The following is a 27850-nucleotide window of genomic DNA, read 5'->3' on the forward strand; positions in this document are numbered from 1 at the left end:
GCCCATGTCCCTGTGGAGAGTCGAACCTTCAAAAGGTCTGGGAAAACTGCAGGAAGAAGCCCGGAGAGAGCCTCATCCCAGGCTGTTTGTCTGTTGGGCACTAAGAAGCCCCAGGCAAGTGAGGCTGTGAGAGGCAGCCACAGCTGCCCAACTGTGCATGCTCTTCAGGACAGGTACAGCACTCACCCAGGGTTCGGATGGTGTTGCTGGGCTGACTGCGCGGACTGAAGCCATGGGAATTCATGGCTCTCACAGCAAACTGGTAGTTGGTATCTGGATCAAGGCCTTTGATAACCATGGAGTCCATCTGCAGGCGCTCTTGGATTATGGTCCAGCTCTTGTCAAAATCTGGCCTTTAATGATTAAAAATAAGAAAAGCAACGGTTCAGAAATACCATAGGGAAAAGAGACTCACTGGCCATTTCACTCTGAGAGCTATGCTCATAAAAGTGAATTAACATTTCCTATCTGAAAGTGGTCCTGCTTTCAAACCATAACGTCATCAACTGGAAGCATCTGCCAATAAAAGCAAGTAGATCATCTTTAGGGCCAATTCTAATCACTGCTTAGAGACCATCTACTTCTGCCTACTTGGCCTTCACCAGGACATAAAGACCCCATGTGGGAACGTTTATCTGCAAGAACTGTATTTTCCAGATGTTCCCTGAACAAGGCTCTCTGCTGGCAGTCCCATCCAAAGAGGTCAGGAGAGCAGAGATTCCATCTCTTTGCAACCTATTCCTGAGTAAACAAATAAAAATTTTATAGGGTGACGGATGGCATGAATTGTCATGGGAACACTCATGATAACTATATTCACAGACATTCATAGTAACCATAAATGATGTCTGTGTCAATGTGCTACCTTTTCACATGTCCTCCTGAGGGCCTTGCAGAGAAAGTAGGTCCTTCATTTAGACTTTTAATCAAGGAAGTGGCATTCACAAAGCCAGGATCTTCTCTGGAATTGGAGGAGCCAAGTTCAAATTTGAATTCTGCTACTTAGTAGCGGCGGATCCTTCTGTTTTACATATTTTTCTTTATTTTAGGTCTTTAAGTCTCAGCTTTCCCATATGTAATATGTGAATAATGCAGGGACCAAAGGGACTGCCATGAAGATTACATGAAGCACACGTGCTTAGCATCCACTCTAGTACCACGCTGTAAATATGTGCCAGCCACTTCTCAGGGAACTCATTTACTTCTGGAGTTAATAACTCATAACTGCTTGCTTACTGCACACTCCCATATTGTACTGCTAACCCATGTGGCTACTCAGCCCTTGAGATAGAGCCAGCATGAATTAAGATGTACTATAAGTATAAAATGCACACATGCTTTTAAAGTAAAAAAAAATGAAAAAGGAAATCTATCTGTTCTGTAAATATAAAATTGATTTAATCTTCATATTGAATTCATGTTGAAATGATATTTTGGATATAGCAGTATCCAAATTGTTATTAATAAATATAATAATTATAAATATAAATACATTTTTACATTTATAATATACTATGTATTTAACTTATAAATCTAATTATAAATACAAATAATAGAAATAAAATAACTTTTTAGAACTCATTTACATGGGCTGGAGAGTTGGTTTGGTGGTTAAGAGCACTTATGCTTCCAGAAGACCTGGGTTCGATTCCCAGCATCCATGTTGTGGCTCATCACCACCTGTAATTCCAATCCAAGGGATGTCAGACACACACATGGTGCACACACATGCACGCAGACAAAAACACACACACACATAAAATAAATTCATCTTTACATTTAAAAAATTTTTATTTTGTCTCTTTTTACCTTCATAATGCCACAACTAAAACATAAACTCATGTAGGGCTCTCCAGCATCTCTTTAGGACAGGCACTGTAGCCCCATCTGGATGCTGTAGCTAAAGGAGAGGAAGGACATTGCAGGCTGTAAGAAAGGGGAAGTGAAAGTTGGGAATAGCAGTGCACAGCAGGGGGCCTAACTGGAGGGTGTGTGTTGATGGCTGCTAATGCCAGCATTTACCAAAATGTTTCAAAGTGTTAAGCACTGTTCTGAGACCTTAACTCATTTACCTCTAACAACTATTCTCTGGAGTAGGCACTAACCTTAAAAGGCTCAACCTTTTGTTTTTGATTTCAGTATAAAAGAGAAACTAAATCTATGAAAGGGCGAGAAATTTGACCAAGGTTACAATTGAGAACTGCTGAGGCCAACTTGGGTTGATGGGCTGAGGTTAAATTAAAACAAAACAAAACAAAAACACTTGATACTGGATTAGAAACTGGTGATGGTGGGCAGAGGGCGATTATCAGAACTTCAGCTGGTTCCCTCCCTGCACCTTCCATCTGGTGTGAAATGCCTCTTAGTCCCAGGTGTTCAAAGAGTATCGGGAAACAAAATGTTGGTGTTTGTCTTTTGTGGAAGAACACATCAGGAAAAGAATTAAGAGAAGCCTGGATGGACCCCGTTCTTACAGGTGTGCTTGCCTCGTTCTTCACTAGCAGGACTTACTAGAAGTCCAGGAAATGGAACCGGAGACTTCCTCTGCCTTACCATACAGTGGGTGTGAGCTGTGCTGTGCGTGCTGACAGTGTCTGGTCTGGGGGAAAAAAAAATCACAGGGCATGCCCACTGGAGGAAGCAGGGTTCAGTTCTTCCCTGTCTTGTCCTAAAGGTGGAATTCTTCTCTAAAACAACTTTATCATCAAAGAGAAGAGCTGAGCCAGTGAAGGAAACTCATTTGCAAATTCACATTAGCACAGAATCACTTCACAGAGGAGAGCCACTGGAGATACCAAAAAGTAAAGGCAGAAGAGATGCGGTCTTTAGATAAAACTCTCCTATTATTTGCTAAGCTTCCCCTGTGCTATTTCTAGAGGAAAGAACCTTAATCTCTTTGGGTGTGCTCTTGTTTACCCAGAGCTACTTGCAAATGTCTGCGGCCATCTTCAGGCAAAAATTACAGGGGCTGGGAGGTAAGGAGGATTTTATATTCTTTGCTCATCTCATGCAGACAAAAAAAAAAAAAATACTATTTCCAATGGAAATGATAGAAATCATTAACATATAATTTCACAATATATAGCTCACGCAGACTGAGTGATAGTTCAAACCTTTAATACTTTGCCTCTAGTTTTGGGTCAGTTTTTCCATTTCCTTGGTCCCAGAGTCTCTTGAGGTTCAGAGGACAAAGGTGAAGCTGACAGAGATAACCTGGAGGGAGCATTGTCTTGAACCATCCTCAACAATAGCTTTATCTTCTTCCGCGGGAGAGAATTTTATCCTAACTACAATGGTGGCAGCCAAGTCACCATAGCAACACTATCCTACCACAATGAGAGGCCAGAGTAGGGAGGAGTTAAGTGAGAATGTGTTGCCATTAGCTATCAGCAGCTCAAATTTGCAGCTCTTTCTAAGAAGTGGCCAGGCATCTCACACCTTAGGAGGGGTTAGGCAAGGAGATTCCTGGATGGCTTTTAGAATGATTGGGCAGTGAGTAGAAAGAGCCAAGGATGCCAATCCAGCAATCAGGGTGCCCTCACCCAGTGGCTCACTTTATTGGAAAGAATTAAGACCCAGTCTGGTACGTGTTTGTGTTTGAGGGTTCCCAGAAATTATAAGCAAGAGTTTTGTATTTGAGCCCTTGTTTTACTTTTCTAAGTAAAAGCCCCCCAGGTTCTCAATCATATTCTCAAAGATAATTATGATACCCAAAGCTTATGAGCCAAATCTACCTTTGTAAACATAGAAAGAAAATAATTTACCTAAAAAAACAGAACTATATTTTTCTCTAATTTCGTTTCTTGTAACATTTTGGCCACCTTACCCATTGCCACTCAAAATCTTAGTGAACAGTCATTTTCTTGATACCATGAAATTCTGCCTTGGCAGGGTCCAATATAACAGGAGTTCTATTCAGCGAGGGAATATAACTTCTAGGGAAGTATAAAGACAGCCTACCTTGGGGAGCTAATAGTGTAATTGAGGGAATAGTACATCTGGGGTCAGTACAGGAACAGGTCCTCAAAGAATTAGCAGGAAGGCAAAGCAAAAGAACATATTTTAATGAATGTATTTGAAATTTAATTTTAGTTGTATGTGTGTGTGTGTGTATTTGCTTGTATGTGCTCCACTTATATATAAGTGTCAGTTATATACAAGAGGGCATGTCCTGGAGTTGAAGTTACACGTGATTGTGAGCTGCCTGGCATGGGTGTGTACCATCTCCCAACCTCAAGAACTGAATTAAAATAGTTCAATGTCAACTGACCTCCTGTGGGAAGTCTGTAAGGACCAGGAAGACTTCAAATTAAATTATATAAGTGTTCAGATTTGAACAAACATAGGAATGGAACCCAAGGCACAAATGGAGAATCTTTGGGTGGAGAAGATCAGAGCAGCATCAAGTATGCCACATAATATGTTAAGTGCTAAGTGCGTGTAGGTAAGTGTGATAACCGAAGACAAGGGATAAGCCCTGATAAGGGTATCCATTTGATCTATACAAAAGATGGGTGCAAAGCTTGAGAACACATGAGTAAGTAAACAAGCCGGTAACATCTTTCTTTCTCTGTACACAGGCACGGTTTTCTGTCTCAATGTCTGCTTGACCACTGAGCTGTATTTGCTCCTACTAACTGAGCAACGAAAGTCAGTTGAGTTTATTCCAAAATGTGCTGATGATTTATTAGTGCTTTGTTTGAGAAAGGGCCTCACGCTATAGCCCGGGCTGCCCTCGAATCTTGACCTTCCAGCCTCAGCCTCTGGAGTGCATAAATTACAGGCATACACCACTATATCTGACTTCATTTTGTGGCCGTCCTGTTTATTATAATTATTAATATTTCAGAAAGCAATGAGATGTAAGTATAAAATGAGTGGTGGCTATACTGTTTTTAAAGACTTGATAAAGCTGAAACCTAAATAATTATGTTTGAACCAGGAAAAAGGAAGATTTAAGAAATTATTGTAAAATTCTAGAAGGATTCTGCCCTCAGCACTGCAAATGACTTTAAGTTTTTGGTTCTCTTCAAGAAACCATCAGTATAGATAAGACCTTCAAAGTACATAAGAATTTCAAGGTGGCAACCCAGTCAGGGAACCCACATACAAAAGAACTGCCATAGCTACATTAATAAAGAGGTTAATTGATGCACATTTACAGAATTTGTCTTAAAAAGGAGTGTTTATGGTATTAGCATCATTTTAAAATGAGTTATAAATCTTAACTGATTTTTAAGAATTAAACTTTCGACAATAATTTCAGTGCTGCACAGTGAGAACTTCTAAGTAAGTAAATGGGAGGATGTAATAGTTGATTTCTATTATGAATCTGACAAAAATAGCTAGGTGGTATTGTCTGTGAATGTGTTTCTAGGGAAGTGTCATTGATGTGAAAAGAGCCACTCTGGGTAGGGGCACTATTTCCTAGGCTGGAAGGTATCATTCCCTAGGCTGTGTGGCACCATTCCCTAAACTGGGATCCCAGCTTAACTAACAAGAAGGAAATAAGTGTAGCATCAACATTCATCTACCTCTGCTTGCTGACTGTGCATCTGCCTCAAGCTCCTGCTACCACAGATAGAGCAGCTGCCACTACCACGCCTTCCATCCCATGAAGGACTGTACCCTCAAACTGTGAGGCACAATAAACTGCCTTCTTCGAGGAGCTTCTGTCTGGTGTTCCATCATAGCAATAAGAAAATTAAACAATATGATGAGTGTGTACATATAAACTGACTTATGCCCAAGATATCTATCTATACAAGTGCATGTGTACAGGAGTGTACACATGCATGTGTTCTCTCTCTTCAAGGGTCTTTGGAGGATGGAATCATACTAACACAACATAAAACTAGACAGTAAGCACCTTGAAAAACTTTACCGAAGGTCTTGTAAGAAAATGAGAAAGAAAAAATAATTAACTTTTTGATGTTCTGCTTCTAAAATACATATATTGAAAATAGTTAATGGTTGTTGTTTAATTAGCCAGCCTGGATTACTCATGTGTCTTAGAAAAGTTCAAATGGGTAATTAAGAATGTGCGTGTGTGTGTGTGGGGGGGGGGGTCGGGGGTAGGGTTCCAAGAACAATATAAGTGGTTACAAAGAGAAAAGGTGCATGGCGGTAGGAACAATTCTCAGACAAAGAAGGCACAGCCAAGTTAAAAACATCAACAAAGATTTTAGTAGTTTGAACTCAAAAGAAAAAAAGGAGTCATATTTTAAAAATCCAAAGAATTTTAGGGAATATGGATGTTTGTCTGGGACATGGACTGTCTCTCTGTACCAGCTAGCTTTATGCCAACTTGACAGAAGCTAGAGTCATCGGGGACTCAAGTGAGGAGGAAGACTCAATTGAGAAAATACCTCCATAAGATCAAGCTGTAGGCAAGCCAGTAGGGCATTTTCTAAATTAGTGGTTGATCAGGGAGGGCCCAGCCCTTTGTGGGTAGTGCCACCCCTGGACTAGTGGTCCTTAGTTCTATAGGAAAGCAGGCTGAACAAGCCATGAGGAGCAAGCCAGTAAGCAGCACTCTTCCATGGCCTCTGCATCCACTCCTGCCTCCAGGTTCTTGCCCTGCTTGAGTTCCTGTCCTGACTTCCTTTGACGATGAGCTGTTATACAGAACTATGAGTGAAATACACCTTTGTCTCCCCAAGATGCTTTAGTAATGAAGTTTCATCACAGCAGCAGTAAGATTAACTAAGACACTCTCCATAAGATGTGTGACAGAATCAAAATTAAAAATGACTTCAGTGAGTAGAAATGCAAGGGCAAAGCCAACCTAAGGGAAATTTAATAGTATGTTTAGAAAAAAAAATCTCATGTTAATTTTTTAGCAAGTCAATTCAATAGACATAAGGGGCAAAAGCCCGAGTTAAAAAAAAAAAAAAACAGCAACAACAAAAAAACCTATAGCAGAAAAGGCACTAAAAGGGACTTTCAAAGCCATTACATGCCCAGTGTGAACTCTGAGGGTCACACTGTAGAAAAGACCCACTACTCAGAGTAGGAAGCGGTGTTCTATGCTGATCAGTCAGCACAGTGGTTCTCTACCTTCCTAAGCTGCAACCCTTTGGAGTTCTTCATGTGGTGGTGACCCCCCAACCATAAAGTCATTTTTGTTGCTACTTCATAACTGTAATTTTGCTACCATTATGAATCATAATAGAAATATCTGCTACACAGGATATCTGATATTCCACCCTTGTGAAAGGATCTTTTGACCCCCCCCAATGGGGTCGGGACCCACAGGTTGAGAACCACTGACTCATCCAGTCCTTGTCCACTAGTGGCAGAGTTCAAAGGGTGGATACTACTTGGCCTGAAAGAGGCAAGACTGTATCCTGTGATGAGGGTGTAAACACTTCTGAGTATTACACCTGGGAATAAGATGCCCAATGGGTTCTTACAGAGAGACTAGAAGGGAAGCCTGGTGTCGTTTAGGAGTGGTTAGGAATAAGGTGTATGTATGCCTTGGGAGGGATGGCTCCTGAAGCAACGGCTGTGCAGGAGCAGAGGAAGGAAGCCATCATTTGCGGAAGGTTAAGTAAAAAAGCAACTTCTAGAACAACGTAGAGAGCCTCTGACCTCAAACCACATTGGTTCAGAGGAATGCTTTTTCTATGATTCACAGAAAGACAGGTACTGGGCCCTGTAATGCACACACACACACACACACACACACACACACACACACACTGAAACAAGTTTCACAACCCTTGCTTATGCCCTTTTGGATACCCTCTCATATTTTTCTTTGTTATTCTATTGTATTTTCCTTTTGAAAAAGTGGAAGGTCAGGACCTCCTCAAGGAGCCCAAATACCTTCCAATCTGTCATCTTTCACAGTTTGAGAACGGGTGTCCTTGAAGCTGAGATAGAGGTGAAGCATAAACATCCTACAGACATTAACTAGGAAACTGGGCTCAAGGTATTTACATCACACTTGTTGGAGCAGAAAGCCCCACTCCAGGAGATGTGGTGACACATATGGAATGGCCTGGAGAGTGGAGGTTGCCCCGTTGGCCTAAGGTAAAGTGGACCAAATACATAGTGCCATCAGATACTTGTGGTCCCTTCCAAACCCTGATGGTTCCTCCAATTTAACATTTAATGTTTGCTGAGGGACACTGAATTCACTGATGGCTTAAGAGAATCCAACGAGGATGGCCTTTTTGGGCATCAATGGGAGAAGAGGCCCTTGGTCCCATGAAGGCTCGATGCCCCAGTATAGGAGAATTCGAGGGTAGGGAGGCGGGAATGGGTGTGTGGGTATGTGGATAGGGCACTCCCTCATAGAAGCAAGAGGAGGGGGGATGGGATAGAGAGTTTCTTGGGGAGGAAATTGGGAAAGGGGATAACATTTGAAATGTAAATACATAAAATATCCAAAATAAAGCCTAGTTTATTCTTCAAATACGTATCTTATACCTTTTGTTGCTTCTTAAAATAAATAAACCATACTTTAATATAGAAACATTTAAAAAAAAGCCCAGCATGTCCCACTTCCCACTTCATTCTTCATGAGCTCCAGCTCAGGTGCCGGTGTCGTGGGCTTCCCTAAAGAAGCCTTGTCGGTGATTGTAAGGCACCATGTGGGTCCTGGGAATCGAACCCAGGTCCTCAGGAAGAACAGCAAGGGTTCTAAACCGGTGAGCCATCACCCCATCCAAAGGTGATCGTCAATGTACCAGCAGCACTGGATTGGCGTGGAACAGATATCAAAAGCTGCAGAAAGCGCAGCTGCCACTTTGGTGACCAGATGAACAAACTCTTGTGTCATGACAGGCACCGACAAGGCTTCTTTTTTTTTATTATTATTATTTTTTTTATTAGATATTTTCTTTATTTACATGTAAATTTCTCCCTTCCCAGTTTCCCCTCTAAAAAACAAAGAAACAAACGAAAACAACAAAAACAAATCCCAGCTGCCTCCCCACTCCCCATGCCTGCCACCCCACCCTCTCCTGCTTATAGGCCCTGGCATTCCCCCGAGAGGGTGGGGTGGCAGGCATGGGGAGTGGGGAGGCAGCTGGGGTTTGTTTTTGTTGTTTTCATTTGTTTCTTTGTTTTTTAGAGGGGAAACTGGGAAGGGAGAAATTTACATGTAAATAAAGAAAATATCTAATAAAAAAAAAGAAGCCTTGTCGATGTGGTTTCTTCCATTTTTCTGTCTCTCTTTTTAGACTGCAAGCTAAAAGACCATTGGGACTTTGTCCTGTTCATCTCTGCATTCCTTGAGAAGCCTGCATCGTCTTTCAAAAGTGCTAATACTGAAATTGCTTTCCTCTTTAAAAGTTTCCAAGGTTCCCTTTTCCCTTCAGGATAAAAAGTGAACTCTTTCTTAGAGCCTTCCTTGGTCTGACTCTTGCTTACTCCTCTCCCTATGCATCGCTCCAGGCTTTCTCAGCAATTTCAGGAACATTTTCTTCTTGCCTCCAAGCCATTGCTTAAGTGGCTTCCTCCAGTCTAACTCTTTCATATTCCTCCCTCCCTCTTCTGTAGCTATCGCTGATGTGCCTTTCCTAGCTACCTTAAGAAGCCTGCCCAGACACCTTCAGAACTGGGTCACCCACAAACATGGGCAACTTTGATCTGTCAATTACAACTTTCAAGATTTAAATAAGTTCAGATGCCAAGAAAGCATTCCCCAGCCCTGCTGTGCCATTCAGCACTCCAGACTCTCTACATCCCTCATGACACTGTCACAAAGCTCCAGTCACAGGTTATTTGCCTCTAAACATCTTACCCATGATTGGTATACATTCATTAACAACACAGGCTAGTAGATGTCTTAGTAGGTTCCTATAGGGTGTTTGAGGAAATTAAAATATGTTAGGAATAACAGGATACCTTAAGCCAACGGTCAAGAAAATTCAGCTGTCAACCTTTATGGGAACACAATTGCTGAAGTGTTAAGGTCCACTAGTTCTTCAAAAAAAGGCCTGACAATTCCTGACCTAAGGTGTGGTCTTTAATCTTCTTATGCCACTGTGACTGTCTAACAAAGCCTGTGCACCCCTTCTTAGAATGGTTTTATATGCATAAATTTAGATGTAAGATCACAATCACTATGTTAGCAGCAATAATCTAAGTAGTAAGTATGAAATCTTCACATGTACCACTTTATTAAAGTGTTAACTGAGAGAACCCAGTGATGAACGTCAGTCACTGTGAACGTTTCTGCTTAGTGATACACCTAGCTTCTATTTGAGAAATGTACAATTGTGATGGGGTTAGAAAAGGCAGCCGAGTGGTGGGGGCTGGGACAAAAGTCCCAAGAACTGCTTTGTCCTCGTGGTTTGGGGTCACTATTGATGAAGACAGTGTCAGGTTTCACTTGTCGAAAGGAAAATAGAGTTATGAGAAAGGAAAATATAGTACAAAGACCCATTGACTATCTAATATGCCTTTTGGGGACCTAAAGATTGCAAAATAAGCTCCTGGCTTTAAGGGAAGAGACTCAATCCCATAGATCAGCCAGGGCCCCCAGGACATGAGGGAGAAAAAGCTCCATGCTCTTGATAGAGCTTCTGCTGTCTCTTCTATAGGCTAATTTTATGCAAAGTTTGCCCCTTACAGGTTAATTTTATGCAAAGTTTGCTCCCCACAAAAATGAACTGTGGTGTTTAGTCCAAACCATTAAGTCATCACATTAAAAAAAAAAAAAAGTCTATTTGACCTTCAGTTTGCTTGGCCTCTCTTTATTTACATACTGGTCTAAACTAATCAAATGACAAACAGATGGATGGAACACGGTGATGATAAACTTGACAGACAGCTTGTCCTAGGTGGGCAAGAGAGCAGGCTTTTCCATTTGCAGTTTAAATGGCTCCCAAAGCTGCTACGTGGGAATTCAATTTATATCAACTCCCACCGCCCTGACAAGGAGTTTTGCTAGAAACCATCACAGGATGAAGAATTGAAGTTTGAAGGGATCTACCTGTAGGACTGGAGGTTTTATTTCTGCAAAAACATTTATCCCTTTCATCTAAGCCTAAGGCCTTAATGGGTAGCAGAATTTCTAGGACCAGGTGGCAGTCTGCAAGCTGCTTCTGAGATTTTCAATTTTGAAAGTAAAGTAATAAAAAAAAGAATTCTTACTTTCACATAGCATCATTTGTTAACTTGAACTCTCAGTTGGCATCTAAGCTAGTCTTCTTATTGCTAATTTTGGTCCTTTTGGCAAGGAGAACTTATACTTGAAGACCCAAGTTCCTAAATAATTTCTCCAAACAAACGGGGACGGGGAGACATTTTTCATTGCTTTCCATTCTTTCTAAATGGATTTCGTTAGCATAGCTCTTTAGAGCTGGGTATGTAGTTCAGGAGCAGGTAGGAGGTCCTCCTGCACAAGAACAATAAAATGACAGAAAAGAATTCGTAAATGTTTTCAATACTAACATTTGAGGGCTAGGAAAATTAATCTAGGTCTACGTTCCTCTTAAATATTGTGGTCGTTCATCTGGTTTATGGCTATAAATTCTAGCTGTGAGTCAAGTTCTATGAAGAAAGCTAGTGGTTCACTAATTGGTGAAGACCACTAAATCTCAGGTTTGACAGCGTCTGGGATGAAGTTGTAGTCAGAGCCTTCAAGTGAGTCACAAATACTGAGATTATTTGATGCTTCATCATATCCTGAACTGATAGCCTTTATTTTTTTTACAGTGTGTGTGTGTGTGTGTGTGTGTGTGTGTGTGCGCGCGCGCGCGCGCGCGTGCGTGCACGCATAGCATGCTTGCTTGGCAGCCCACATGTGGAGGTCAGAGTATAACTTGCTGGAACCAATTCTCTTCTTCCATCATGAGCTTCTGGGATCAAATGCTGGCCGTCAAGGCATCAAGGTTTGCCACAAGCTCTCTTTATCTGCTGAGCCATCTCACAGGTGCCTGCTAACCACTGTGTGGTTATAAAACAATAGCTGTAAATATCTTCCCATGGTGGCTAGTTAGTGACAGTGGGCCAAAGGGGGCTGGGCCCTGGGTGAGACAGGCATGTGCAGAACTCACATTGGATCTTTTCTGGGTTTTATTTCTGCAGTTGGTGGGATAGGATCTTGGCTACCATAGTGGCCTCTTTCATAGTGGCAACAAAGAGTTCCCTTAGCTATATTTCTCTAAAATTTGTTTGTTGTTTCCTTAAAAACAAATGGCTGGTAATGTAATCATTTTTAAGTGGCTTAGGGGTAAAAGAGTCGGCATAAAAACCCCTCCATGGACCTCCACCCCTGTCCCAAGTGCTGAGAGATATCTTTGGTTTTTTCCTCCTAAGATCATCTGAATTTTCTAGCTAAAGTAAGTCAGACCCCAGGTTACCCAGCTTGCTCAGGGTTTTAGCTAGTTATTCAACCCATGACAAACAGTGTTCAAGTGTTCCCCAGCATCTATCTGACATGTAATATGGGGTAGAATCCAAGTTCCAGGAAAAACTACATTGCCTGTAACAATATCTCTAATAATGCCCTCTGATGGTTCTCCTCTCCCCATCTCAGAGTCTCTTCTCTCATTCTGGCTTCCAAGGAAATTCCTTGTACCCAGAGCTTTTTCCCCAGCTGTGCTTTGAGGGAACTAAAACCTCTGAGAGGTGCTGGAGGGTCAGGAGGTAGGGGCTTGTCTAGGGCCACATGGTGGCTGGAGAGTTAAGGACACAGCATTCTCTCTTGGCTCTCCTGCTTCTGAAGGTAAATATTTTTGTTTTCTACTTCCTGTGTGTGTGCGTGCAAGACTGGGAAACTGCTATTTCTGTGTTTTAGCAGCATCAGACACATAGTGAGCCAGGAAAATACATGTTCGCGTGCAGAATTCATAGGGAAGGAGAACTACCATCTTTGCTGGGGGTTACACCCATGATAGGCAGACGATGGTAAGTTTTCATTTCTCAAAGTTTAAAGTTCTTTTAAGCTTTAAGTTCATTTTCTTCTGTTGGTGTTGTCTAATTTATTTGTGGAAGTAAATCATGTGTTAAATCCCTCCCAGGCTTTTTTTGACGAGAAAACTGGAGTCTTAGAACTCCAAGTATTTCTTAAGTATTAGAACCAGGATTAGAATAGTTTCTATTCTAGGCACACTCCAGGCTTTGCCTGCAAGATATGTTGAGAGGCAGGATTATGTGCTATCTTTGGCCTTGGTCTGAACTTTGCCATAATGTTCCTTCCCTTCCCCTTCCCCTTCCCTTCCCCTCACCCTTCCCTTCCCCTCCCTCTTCCCTTCCCACTTCTTCCGTCTTCCCCTCCATCCCCTCTTTCTTGTTTGCCTCTCTTCCTCCTTTCCTCCCTCTTTTCCTTATTTCCTTCCTTTTTTTTTCTTCCAGGTTTCCCTCCCATCCATTTGCCACTTCCCAAGAGTTGTTTTACTGTTTCCTCTTGAGGGTTACTCCTCCTGAACCCTGAGCCTACACACTCCAGGTCTGAGATTCCCTTCTATGGTTGCTTTCAGAGCTTAGTATACAACCAGTGCTTGGCTGATTCATAAATTCTTTCCACCCTGGCCGTTGCGGTCAGCTTGGACAATGGAAAAGGCTAATCAGAATGCACATGAAAGTTCTGCTGGGTCAGAAGAGAAATCTATCCTCTCTTGAAGGTAGGGAGCTAAGCTTGAAGACTGCAAAACTTCAGGTTGTGGGAAAGCCTGCTGGAAAATGAATCGATGAGCAGAGAGAGGGATGGACACAGACTGCTTAGGCAACACAGGTCTAGTGCTAGCTCCTGAATTCAGACTAGCCACTAGACTTTCCAGTCACAGAAGCTGACACATTATTGCTTCAATCTTCTTTCAAGTCTCTGCCACTTGGAATTCATCAAGCTCTGCCTGAAAACAAGCTCAGAAGGCACAGATGTCTGCTTCCCATAGCCGAGGAATAAACTGGGAGGTCAAGACAGAAAAAACAACTCATCACATCCTGACAGGACCCTTTGCCCCAGCTTCAGAAAGCCAGAGGAATGAATCTTGCCAAGTCCCTTTATGAATCCTCAACATGGAAGCCTCAGAGGGCCCCTCACCTTCATGCAGGATGGATTGATCCCAGTCGCTCACTTTCTACCCAGAATCAACTGGAGACCCAAATGCAGGCCAAATACCTTGTGTTGGGAATTCCTTTTGTCTGCCTTTTCTTTTTAAAAGAAAATTGTGCAGCAGCAGCAGCAATCATGAGTTCCATATGAATTTCTACAGCTTGTCAAACTGCATAACACGAGCTTAGGGTGTAGATAGGAAGGAAGGAAGCTGAACTCAAACTTAGAAAGTCGACCCAAGGTAATATGGATCTGGAGTGCATGGTGTCTGTATGAAGAAAGTTCTTCCCTCTCCCTCTGAGAAAAGCCAAAGCCATTAAATATTTACTTCAAATATAATACTTTAAAGTCAGAAGGGGAAGTTTCAAGCCTGAAATGAAGGCCAGCTTGTTGGTAAAGGTGCATAGAGTATTTCCAGAGCTCAGAACAGTGTTTGGCTGCAAAAGAGGCTGGGAGGAGGGGACAGTACCACCACTGACAACTCACCCAAGATGAATATTCAAGGACACACATTGGCCCAATTACAAACATGGTCTTCCAAGAGACTATGTACCACCTTGAACACACACGTAGCTGAGGTCGAGTGCAGATCTGCCTCTGTCTTACATCATGTGTGATCTGACCTGTGACTTACCTAATGAGTTCCACAGAGTAGGACTGAACTGGGGCACTTCCTTCATTTTCTCCAGGTCTCCAAGAAAGGGCCACTTCAGAATCAGAAACCACAAGGACATGTGGCTGTTGGGGTGCTGCCGGGGGCAGGCAGGAATCTAGGCAGGATGACAAACACAGCTAGACTTGGCTACTGGTCTCAGCTGGTGAAGAGGTTGGGTACATCCAAAATAGGTGCATACTCTACTACCAAGACATGGCTACTTGGTGTGGCCTCAGAAGCCACATCTAACAACAAAACCACAGATGATTTCGACATGTAACATACACTCATTGAAATCTTGTCTTCTTTTCTCCTCCCAGAACCCCTGGCTGGCAAACAACTCTGTTGGCTACACTGGTCCAGAGACACATGATGTGTACCCCTGAGAATCTTCTCAGATGGAGGTGCCATACCTCCATCTCCTATCAATCCTTTATCTGTTTCCATGCTGTAACTGGTACTTAGCCCCAAGGAAACTAAATTCCTATTGATACTGTCACTTACTCTCCGACACTTCTGAATGTACATGTCTATTTTCTGATGACCAGATTACACAGCCGTGGTAGGGCATGTGGATGCATTCCCTCACGTGTGAATAGGATCACATCGCCCGGAACTTGCTCCTGTCTACATGTCAAGACTTCCATACCTTTTCGTTCTGTGCACACTATTATTTAGGCCCGGAGGACTTTTCTACCTTTCTAAGCACTTCTTGTAATGGAGTAGAGATAGATTAATGTCACTTCCTGACAGAGAACACAGTGTGAACAGTGACTGCAAGAGACCCAGGATCCACCTCCCTCCGTACCACATGGATGAACATTTGCTGGACTTTCTCCCATTCTCTCCCCTTCTTCACTATCTTGATTCCTACCCATAAGTTAGTCTCATTTTTTTTTCAATTGTCTTAGTGAGTTCTTCCTGCATTCCTCTGTGGTCAGTCTCTGTAGCCTGGGGGACAACATTGAACAATGTCACTATGTGCCAATCAGATAATACCTTGATTGGCCCTGCCGAGTTCTGATAGAGCAGACACAGGCTTACTGTGGTCACCACTGGCCTCTTAGAGCCCCAAAGAGTATCTGGCACATGATTTTTGATAACAGAAGCCATAAGTACATGGAAGTCCTTTCCCATTATTTATTTTGAGCCTATGTTTACCTTGAGACAAAGTGGTCACATGCCGAGGGAAGCTAAGCCTCCCTTTGCCAGTCTGGCTATAGGCTGCTATGCTCACTCGATATTCAGTGCCTGGCTTCAAATCTCCAATCACTTCCTCCTGTCAATAATCAAACAAGAAAGATGTCAAAGATTAGAAGTTCTACTTGGACAGTCAAGAGCAGTGGTTCTCAACCTTCCTAATGCTGTGACCCTTTAATATAGTTCCTCATGCTGTGGTGACCCTAACCATAAAATTATTTTCATGCTACTTTATAACTGTAGGTTTGCTACTCTGATTAATCATTCTGTAAATACTTGATATGTGTCATGATATCCCTGACTCCCAATGGGATTGCAGCCCACACACTAAGAACTGTTGATCTAAACAGTTTCTGTAAGGTTTATATCTTGGACCTCTGGGAATGTGCTTGGGGTAGAGACTGTTTGCTCTATCTAGCTTTAGACCAGTTATAAAATTCAGAACCCACAAAGCAGCACAACATATTTCACAGGTCAGAGGGTCAGTCTTTATTAGAGTTTGCACAGTGCCCGGGAGTGGGAGCTTATTCACACCTCAGATGCTGTTCTCAGAGCTGCTACAAAGCATGCAGGGATCTTTCAGGGATACCCAGGGTCTTTCTTTCCATTTTTAAATTGCACTGTAGAGAGGCCAGCTGCATGGCCAACTCGAGTTTGGATTTGTACCATAGAGTAAGGGATGAAAATTTGGGTTCTCAAATTTTAAAGCAATAGAAACACCAAAAAAGCTTTTTAAAGGTAAGTAATGGGCTCAATTCCCATAGCGTCAGATGCCATAGTCCTGAATGGGGAGTGGCCCAAGGACTTGCTGTATCTCTGACAAGTTCCCAGATCATGCTGATAGTGGTGCTGATGCTGACTGCTTCCTGCTTCCTGAGAACTGCTAGACGTAATGTTGGATGCATGTGTGAACTTCCCAGCAGAACCATACTGAGTAGAAAGCCCTCGCCGAAGATTTGCCCCTTCAGCTTCAAGAAAAGAGGCTTGTCCCAACAGCAGGGCTAAGTGGGACATGCAACGGGCCTCGTCAGAGAGAAGCAGCAGAGTAGAGTGCAGTGGACAGGGAACCAGCCTAGAGTTCCGGCTGTTCCGGCCTGAACCCTGATTGTTCTCCCTTTCCTACCTGTGCTCTTCACATCAAACCTCCTGAGTGTCCGTTTCTTTTTCAGTAATGGACATGTAGCTGCCCTGCATGGTCACAACATTAGGGTTTGTGTGTGTATTGTACTGTAGTTGGGAAGGAAGCCATGCTCAAGAAACAGGTTGTGATGCCTACTGTCCAGGGTTTGTGAGGACACTCCCCTGCTTACCTAGGTTCACCATCCACTTCAGGAGTCAACACTTTCCTTGACCCCTTTCTGGACCACCTAAACTTGATAAGCACACCTCCTAAGTATTTTGCCACTAATTTGGCAAAATTTCTAATCCAAAATATCAAAATCCAAAGATTTTTTATGACACTAGTATGGCATCAGAAGTCAAAAATTGTACATTTGACCTCATGTGTCATGTCAGCCAAAACCACTGGTGAACTGAGAAAGTCTCATGCAGTTACCTTCAAACTGTGTGATAGAGTAGAGATGAGACTGGAGTGATTCCTGTTTCTAGCCGAGCCCTATCTGCATCCTATCTCACCACATAGGTCACACAGTCACAGACAAATAGACAAACACTTAGAGAGACACAGACATAGACACACACACGGGGGAGGGAGAGAGAAAGAGAGAGAGAGAGAGAGAGAGAGAGAGAGAGAGAGAGAGAGAGAGAGAGAGAGAGAGAGAGAGAAACAGATAAACATACACAGACAGGCACACAGAGAGACACAGATACAAAAAGAGACACAGACACATGTAGACACACATAGAAATAGACTGACAGACAGACAGACAGACAGACACACACACACTCACACACACACAGAGTCCAAAAATATGAGCAATCAACTTGTATTACAAACTGTTACTGTTACTGTTTCTCAAACAAGGCTGTAAACTATTGAACAGTGGAATCACATTTAATTTTATTCCAGGACATCTTTAGATGTTCACTATCACTGAAGAAAATTAAGAGGTTAAAAAATGCTTCAAAAGTTTCAACTAATAGTTATGAAAACTCAAGACATCAATTGTTAATTCCTGATCTTACATGCCTAATAACATTAATACCTGACAACACATACCTAATTACTCCTTTTCCTACTAGGAAAATTATATAGAACACTCCTATTCTCCTCTCACTTTCTAAGCCAGAAATTCTTGATACTTATGTATCCATTCTCCTCTCCCCATCACCCAATCAGTGTAGCTGACAACACCTTCTTCATTGGAATCTACCTATGTCATTTTATTCCAATAGCCATTTAAGTCTAAGCCCTTATGATGATGATGCTGGGTGAGTCTGTCTTCAAGTACTGACTGTGCTCCAGTTTGGATCCTATGCTGCGATGCTAACATTATCTTCCTAACTCTCAAATTGGACCCTCTCACTTTACACTTAAAGCTCCCCTTAGAACAGCATACATGTGTCCCCCTGGCTCATCCTTCTAACATCACCCATGCCACCGCCCCTCCTGGCATTCTACATTCTAGTCATACCTAAGAACTTGGCAGGGATCACACTTATGCCATTCAATTCCTTGCCTCTGGGCCTTTGAACCTACGGCTCCTCTCCATGAAATGCCCTTCTCCATCTTCTGCCTGGCTCACCCTGCCCATCCTTCATGACTCAACTGAGACATTACCTCATTTCTCTACCCCGTCCTCCAGTCTGGTTAGATGCCCCTCCTCTATGTTTCCTTGGTGTCCTTGGTAGGCCTCAATCTCCACACTTCTCACCTTGTCTTGTAATTGCCTGTTCACCTTCTCCTTACCCAGTTGAGGGCAGGATGCAACTTCCTACTCCCCTGTCACCACAGAGCTTAGCAGACTATTGCCAGACATGTTGCCAGTGTTCATGTGGGACTTTTGATGAATGGATAAGTAAATAGAAGTAAAATGAAAGAAAGGAATCAAGAACCAAGATATCTTTAAGCAGATTACCTCATTAGGAAAAGAGCTCAACTACTGACCCCGCCATCTTGATCAAAAGTACCTTCTAGAGCTTGATTGCATTCTCTGTAAGTCCATGTTCATCATCTAATAGAGACCTAAATCCTCAGTACAACAGCATTAGAGGTTGAGCCAAGTCCTAGGTGATTAGGTCATGAGGACAGAGCCTTCAGGAATAGACTAACATTAGTTAATAGGGGAGTAGGCTAGTTAGTTATTGGAAAAACTGGCTCTTCACTAGCAAAGCATGAGGCTCAGAAATGCAAGAGCATCCTGACTACATGGGGAGCTGGTTTTTTTTTTTTTTTTTTTTTGAGTCCAGCCTGGGCTACAGATATTGTGTCTCAAAAATAAATAAATAAGTGAAACTAAGAAAGAAAAGAAAAAAGGAAGAAAGGAAGAAAAGAATAAACATTAAAAATCAAAATAGAAGTGAGTTGGCCCCTCACTCTCTCTTGTTCTTTAGCTCTTTCACCTTCCTCAATGGGATGACACATCAGGGGACCCTCACCAGATGCTGAACAGATGTGACTCTTATGCCCTCGGGCATTCAGCTTTCAGAAACATGAGCCAAATAAATTTCTCCTCCTTATAAATTACCCATGATGTTCTGTTGTAGCAGCATAAAACAAGCTAAGACAGCACCCGGCTCCAGACTCTGTAGTCAGCAACTCTACAGACAGGACTGGGTGTCTCTTGACAGCCACTGTGTAAGTCCGCAGACCTGCCTCCTTCCTCCATTTCTACCTCAGGGTCCCTTGGCTCCTTGTCTGGACCACTGCTATAGCATTCCACATGGTATCTGTTTCTAGTCTTCCCTTTGTTCTCTCTCTCTCTCTCTCTCTCTCTCTCTCTCTCTCTCTCTCTCTCTCTCTCTCTCTCTCTCTCTCTCTCTCTCTCTCTCTCCTACACACTCCTTCACAAGGGATCTGCTAAACATGAGGCCTGTGTCCATAGTGCCTCCTCTTGCTCTGCTTCCTAGACTCCTAACTCTATCTTCTATCCCAAGGTTGAGGTCAAGTTGGGAGGTCTAGAGCCTAGAGAGAGTGGTGGGTCTAAAACCTCAGGTTTTCTCTTCTCTCAATTGACACTCCAGGCTTGTCCCACAGAGCAGAAATACTTTCAAACTAAATGAATGTTCCACTGGCTTTTGTTGTAGGATTATTTTCTCCTGGGAAGTCATCATAGAGAAAGTAAAATAAATAATTTTGAAATCAGAATAAAGGTAATATTGATAGGGTAAAGGCCATAGTGCACTGCTGCATATATAGTTACATTATATATGTGAAAGTAGAGGGAAATGATACGATTTCATAGATTAGTGTTGATTTATCCAGGAGCAGATACCAAATTTAACTAACATTAATTACCATCTGTGGCTGGTTTATTTCTCCTATGTCCTTGCCTTTGTGCATATACCTGTTTTTAATTCAGTGTACTCATGACATATACTTAGTAAGGGATGAATTAAGATCCAAACCCTGCTTAACACAACTCTGAAACCTGAGTTCTAAATTAATCATATCTACACTGGAAAGTATTGTGAGGTTTACATCAATAATAAATAATGAAGAATTATTTATTCTAGATTATTATTTAATACAATCTATGGCAAAAGCCTGTAGACATTATTATGATATGAATGTTCATAGATCAGAACTGTGGGCATATGAAGTATAAAAGTGAAGAAAAACTATATTTGTAGAAGTGGCGTATATACATTAGCAAGCACTCAAACTGCTCGTTAGACATGGAAGATAGTGCCACCCTCAGATGGAGAGAGACAGAAGCCAAGTGCATCTAGATCATCATTTCTCATGCTGATACACTGGCCAGGTGACCCAGTGAGAGACTCAAGAGTACTGAGAAGTCAGGGCCATGAAGAAAGAATTGGATTCAGTGATTTACACTCATTTCCTCTGCTGACACTTCTCCCCGCAAATAGAATTTCTCAGAATACTGTGACTTGTGAAAAATCTTTGGAATGATTAGTGAGATACCAGACAATTCAACAGATCTTTATATATCTGTCCTTGAAACCCTTTTAAATGCCACTTCAGCCTTCTATGAAACTGGAGGAAATGCCCAATATGTTCTTCGCTAAGTGAAAAGGTTTTGCTGTGTTCTGGTGCTTTGTCAAAGTCTGAAAGTAAGCCAAGATGTTCCTCTCTCTCTCGTGCTTCATTTCTGTTGGGGATGCTTTCTTGAGGAAGCCAGACTGAATTCAGGATCCTTCTCTAACTCCCCCTCCACCTCTTCATTTTGTTTGGTTTTTGGAAAGTTTGGGTGCTGCCAAAGAACTCTGAGTTTTGTTTGCTTATTTCCCTATTCTTTTCTGAATTGCAAAGCCACTTCCTAAAGTTGCATCCTTTGTCTCCACAATATCAGGAACATCTGTCAGTGACTCAGTGTCCTTTGATTCATATCTACAAGTATTTTTAAAAGGGAAGTCATGTATTTCACGGAGCTCAGAGTGAAAGTTCAAATAACTGAATGAAGATAGCTCTTCCCCAAGATTCTTCCCTCTTCACAGGTGGACATAGTTATTATACATGCATCTCATATTTGGTTTAGCCAAATGCTTTTACATGGTGTTTTGGAATTTATAAGGTCTTAGCACACCAGTGCCTTTTCCATTTCACACAATAGCTCTGAGAGGTCAGTGCTATTATCCCCACTTTATAGATGTGGAAACTGGATTAAAACAGCAGTGAAGTTATCCCAAGCAGCCGTGACTGTAGCTTCCGTTATAAAATTTTCCATAACTTAGTCTTTCCAATCCCCTGGCTTTCAGACACAGCACATTCATATCTAAAGCTAGTCTCTGCTTGTTTGAAGTTCAATTGACTTTCTGCATCTACTACCTAGTACCCCTTCCATTCACAGTTTGATCTTATGACCCGACTTCTTTATATCCATCCCCACTCTTCACCCATAACAGAATCAGCTGGACCATGGCATGAGATGTCTGGCCTCCCTTCCTTTGGCATTGTCATATGAATGAAATCGGTCCAATAAGACACAGGCAAAAATGCAGAGCCTAATTTCTGACCTATTTATTAGAAAGAAGGGGTGTGTGTTTCCCACTTCTCCTTTTCTCATTCATTGGCTATGACATGGCTGTGGCAGTTAGCCTCTTTAAACCATGGGGATGAGGCCACAAAGGGTGGCAGAACAATGGGGTGGGAGGCTGGAGAGAGAAAGGACTTATCGATTATACCTGCACAATCATGAATCTCAAGGGATCCAATGCCTTTTACACACACACACACACACACACACACACACACACACACACACACTTTAAAAAGAAAAAGAACAGGATGGAAGAGAGCTAAAAATCTTCCTTCCTTGTGTGGAATCTCCCCTGAATACTATAAGAGAGTTTATAAGCTTTGTGTTTGTCCACTCAGATACCCAGGCGTGCTTCTATATGCTCTTTATTGACTGACATACTTCTTCTATATGACCTCTACTGACCAATTTGGCTCCCACTAGGAGCCGTAGCTAGTCTACCCATGTTCTGTCAAAGAGATTCTGATGAGCTCAGGGACCTTACTGAAGTTCACCTTTGCTCAGGTGATAACAGAGTGGTAACTAGAAACAAGCCTTCCAATTCCTAAGTTTTCTTCCTCTGACTTTAGATATAACCTAAACAGAATCAATGCTCTGGTCAGGCAGACCAGTAGAGTCCAAAGAACTGCCCGGAGCCCTTAGGTAAGCAACACAACCTAGTGAGGTAGCTGAAGAAACTAGAACTTTTTATTTCTGTTTTCTCTCTTCTTTAAAGATTCTGTGGGATTTTACAATGTACATAATACATTAGAATAGCCCTACATGTATAATTTATAAGTACATAAATATACATATATTGGTGTGTGCTCAAACACTTAACTGATGATACATGATCAAAATGTAAAAATTGCTAGTCTAACAGTTATTCTCTATTCCTAATGTTCAAAAATATTACCAAATTTTCTTTGTTTTACTTCACTATGTTGTTTTCTACAGTGGAGCTACAAGTCATCTTTCAAAGACAAAGGATAAAGTGGGTGCAAGAAGCTAAGCCCAGCAGTGGTGGCCCACGCCTTTAATCCCAGCACTTGGGAGGCAGAGGTAAGTAGATTTCTAAGCTCGAGGCCAGCCTGGTCTACAGAGTGAGTTACAGGACAGCCAGGGCTACACAAAGAAACCCTGTCTCAAAAAACAAAAACCAATCAGACAAACCAACCAACCAACCAACCAAACAAACAAACAAAAACCCAAGAAGCTAACCATATCAGAAGCTTCTAGAAGAAACCTATCAAACAGTCTCTAAGAATGCCACATTGCCAGCCAGGTGATTTTGGTCAGAATATCTGTTGTGTTTCCCCTTTTAGTGTGTCATTTAAATCCGATTATCCTTTGTCAGGCTTATTCCCTATTTGGTACTGAATTTTGAAAATCACATCAAGTTTTATTTTTGGTGACGGGGCCTATATTACTCTAAAGACACTCTGTGGTAGTGAAAGTAAGGATAAGAGAGGTTGGAATGGGGGGAGACTTCCCCATTATGTGGTTCACAAGTTTAGATACTTTCTCTTTTCAACTAGCTTCCCGTAATCTTAAAACAGAGTTCAAATGTTAGCCTTTCTTTGCCTCATGAAATAACACATCAGGCACAAAGAGGCTACTACCTCTTCTTACATGATTAAGATCCCATGTGCCAACCCTGTGATTAGTTATCTACATGGGCCTTGCATGGGACAAAGGGATGCAGAAAATTAAACATTTCAGCAAAGAGGACCTCTCCCTTCCGCAGTCCTAGGCTGGGGTTGGAGTGTGACTTCCCAAAGACTGAAGACAAAGAAAGAAAGGAAAGCAGAAGAGAAATAAGCAAGAGAGATTCTGCAGGGCTAAACTCAATCCACAGAGCTCCTGCCTGTGCCCACAAGTTTGACAGAGCAAATACTCTTCTTCCTTTGCAGTGTAAATTATATTAATAATTTCCTAGGTCTTACTCTGTGCAGGCATGCTGAGAATGCTACAAACGTTTAACTTGTTTAATTCTCACAACATCTATGCGCTATAGGTTGAAATCCCAAACTTCCTCTGCTTAAGGAGCACATAACTTCTCAAAAACATTTTACACCATCTCTGGGCCAAAAGGAATACACAACAACTCCATTTACTAAGTACTTATATTCAAACACCTTCTTAATGTTAATTCATAGTTTTCCTTGAAAGTTACTACTATCATCATCATCATCATCATCATCATCATCATCATCATCATCATCATCATCATCGTCATTATCATTGTGTGTATCTGTGTGTGCATGATATATATGTAGCACACATATATCACACCCCTATGATGCTTGTACAAAGGGCAGAGGACAGGTTTTTGAAGTCAACCCTCTCTCCCCACCTTTACAGGCTCTGGTAAACAAACTCCAGGTTACCAGGCTGTACACCAACTTCTTTTTCTTCACCAAGCCTTCTTGCCAGCTCCAAAGTTTTAAAATACTACGGGGTGCCCGTATTAGCTTTGCTTGAAGATCCCTGAGGTACTTCGACACACAGTTAGGCAACCACAGATACTATCTGTGGCCTAGGACAGCAGTGCAACCTTTACTTTGCTTATAGGAGACAGAGACTCAAAATGATTGCCTGGTTGGTTGGTTGGTTGGTCAGTTAGGTGTTGCATAGGAATCTGAACTCATGGATTGCCATTTTTTTATTTCTATAAGAATTTATTCTTAAGGAGATATAAAAGTGCATATTGATGCACCTTCCAATAGCTAAGAGTGACAGAATCACAGAATTAATTTCTCTTAATGTGAATTAGAGTATCAAGATTCACTAGATGTACATTTCAGATATTAAATCTGCATGTTAAAATTTATATCCTTTTAAAATGTTTGTTTTAGTCAACTAACTTTTAATTTGTTTTTCTTTTTCCAGAAGGGTTTCTCTGTGTAGCCCTGGCTGTCCTGGAACTCACTCTGTAGACCAGGTTGGCCTCAGACTCATAGATATCCACCTGCCTCTGCTTCCACCTGTGCTACCACCACCCAGTTCAACTAATTTTTACTTTTATTTTTATTAGGTATTTTCTTTATTTACATTTCAAATGATATCTCCTCTCCTGGTTACCCCTCTGAAAAATATCAAAACAAAAACAAAAAACAAATCCTGTTCCCTACCCCTCCCCCTGCTCACCACCCCACCCTCTCCTGCTTACTGGCCCTGGCATTCCCCTACACTGGGGCATAAACCTTCACAGGGCCAAGGGCCTCTCCTCCCATTGATGACGATTTAGGCCATCCTCTGCTACATATGCTGCTGAAACCATGAGTTCCACCATGTGTGCTCTTTGGTTGGTGGTTTAGTCCCTGGGAGCTCTGAGGGTACTAGTTAGTTCATATTGTTGTTCATCCTAATGGCTGCAAACCCTTCAGCTCCTTGGGTCCTTTCTCTAGCTCCTTCATTGGGGACCCTGTACTCAGTTCAATGGATGGTTGTGAGTCTCGACTTCTGTATTAGTCGGGCACTGTCAGAGCCTCTCAGGAGACAGCTACATCAGGCTCCTGTCAGCCAGCACTTGCTGACATCCATAATAGTGTCTGGGTTTGATGATTGAATATGGAAAGGATTCCCAGGTGGAGCAGTCTATGGATTGCCATTCTACAGGCCTGCCCACTCTGTCCCATAGGCTTATCATATTCATGCATATCAGAAGCTTCTAGAAGAAGTCCCCTCTAGTCCTGTGTATAAGACACATGTCCTCACTCCCACTCAAACACACTGGCACGCAGCCATATGTGCACACATGCCCCTTACTAATGTTTAAACTATTTATTCCCACCAGGATGGTATTCCTTTGATTCTAACTTTCTAGAAAGTTCTGTTTCAATTTCTAGCCCTAAGTTTTATCTCTTGATTGCTCTTGTCAATGTTTATCTATCTTTTTCAAATTCTGCGTACAAAATATCAGGTTAATGCCTGATCTGGTCTTATACTGTTCTCTAATTGTTTGATTGGAGTAAATTTTGTTCCTTTGTGTTGTTTTATATATTGGGGTTTGAACAGTGAGCCTCTCACATGCTAGTCAAGCACCCTACCATTGAGTTGTTTCCTCAGCCTCTCTCCCTACCTTTACCTTTTCATTTCCCTTATTTCTCCTTTCCTTTGAATCATGGCTGTCATATGCTTATGGTGTATTCTTGAACTCACTCTGTAGCGCAGTAGGCCTTAAACTGACATTCTCCTGCCTCAGCCTCCAGTGTGGGTATGATTACATGCCAGCAGGCCAGACTGAATTTTCCCAAGCCTGAATGCTGTCCCTAAACAGGGACTGCATGTTATCTTGCAGTGGACTTACAGAAGCCAGTATGCCATTTGTTACATCAGCAAGATGCTGGAATACTAGAAATTGTCAGCGCACCTTAATGCCTGGATGTAAAGAACAGAGGGTGTATAGTCAACACCAGAGCATCAGACATGACATTGAACTTCTCTGTGATATTTTATGAGAGGCTTTTGTGACAGAGTTTCGTCTACTCTCGGTGCAGTGTGATTATTGCATTCTTTCTTTGTGACAAAGCTGAAGCTTAGACAAAGTGACTTTGGCCAGCGACTTTCTAACCTGCAAATGAGAGGGGCAGCTCCAGAAGCCCGGTGTCACACTCCCTAGTCTCCTATTTGACACCTGCTTTGACTTGCTCTCACGGAGCCACTTGTGTAACCCAGGTCCCCTGTGACAGGCAGACTCTCAGTTTCAAAGCTCTTGGTTAGACTGTGTCTTATGTAGAAGAGCAAGCCTTGAAATACAGGAGGCTGGTAGGGGCCGCCCACTCTTTGATGGGGTCAATGGGAATATGGAAAGTCCCAGGTGGTTTCTTAAATAAATCTAGCCCAGTGAATACTGTCCCCAAACAAGGACAACATGTTATCTTGCAGTGGACATACGGAAGGCACTGTGCCAGTTGTTACATCAGCAAGAAGCTGGAATACTAGAAATGGACAGGAAAGCCCAATGCTGGGTACTAATCTTCTATCTTAGGGCACAGAGAACCACAGGCTGGAGCTGAGGGCTGCAACGGCCAACTAGTTCAGAGCTGAAATGCATAGCTAGTCCTCCCAGGTCTTGAGAGCTTTAGTAAAGATGAGACAGGTCTGCAGCTCAGACCTCCACCAGAGGAGTGCAGGTGATGCTGGTTCTCTGTAATATATGATTTGGGGGAGTTACTTCACCTCTCTGTTTCAGAATTCCTGTCAGCAGAATGAAGTCATGGGAGAGTTTTTAAGATTAAACAGAAAAACAAACATAAAGCAGGAGGGACCGTGCCTTGGGGTGGCAGACACTTAATAAGTAATAGCGGCTTATCGAAGATGACAAATGGGTTCCGGGCTGTGCTGTACTCAGCAGGCACTTATTAAATGGGAGTGACAGACAGTGCCACTGCGGCCATCATGACACTTGTTTGTAGGCTCCAGTGTCATGCTTTATGGAGCTATTCTGTATCTCCGGCCTGCAGATTAAGGAGCAGAATGAGAAGGAAGAGTTGGGGGTGGGGGAGGTACCAGAAGAAGCCAAAAGCAAAAAATGTCACCCTGAGAGACCATGACAAGAAACGGGAGAAGTTGACACATGCTGGGCAGGGAAAATAAACAACAGACCATGTGGCTATACATTTCAAATTACATCATTTTCTTCTGCCAGTTGGGAACTCACAGATGTGTCATGTTTATTTATAAAGTTTTATTGAGATTACAAAAGTGTCAGCCTTGAGTTTTATGAAGAAAAGGATGATGGAGGGGGGGGGCGGCTTTCGTGTGGCTGATTCCACTCAGGGAAGAAGGAAGTCTGTCTGGGATGGACCCTTGCGTCAAATGCCTACCTTTCTGGAGAGAGGGGTATGTCATCAGAGTAGTGCACTTGAGAATGCT

The 27850-nt window shown here is 42.3% G+C and overlaps 1 protein-coding gene across 1 annotated transcript in view; it reads right to left on the reverse strand.

The window, feature by feature from the left end:
• Egflam (EGF like, fibronectin type III and laminin G domains) overlaps positions 1-27850 on the reverse strand; it is a 180401-nt gene that overhangs the window by 75033 nt on the left and 77518 nt on the right. The window contains exons 4-6 of the mRNA XM_031360032.1: positions 15831-15948; positions 14649-14784; positions 187-353 (exon numbers count right to left, since the gene is read on the reverse strand). Coding sequence (XP_031215892.1) covers positions 187-353; positions 14649-14784; positions 15831-15948 — 421 coding nt within the window. The remainder of the gene's footprint in view (positions 1-186; positions 354-14648; positions 14785-15830; positions 15949-27850) is intronic.

This window comes from Mastomys coucha, unplaced genomic scaffold (assembly GCF_008632895.1).
Source record: "Mastomys coucha isolate ucsf_1 unplaced genomic scaffold, UCSF_Mcou_1 pScaffold8, whole genome shotgun sequence".
NCBI classification, from domain to species: Eukaryota; Metazoa; Chordata; class Mammalia; order Rodentia; family Muridae; genus Mastomys; species Mastomys coucha.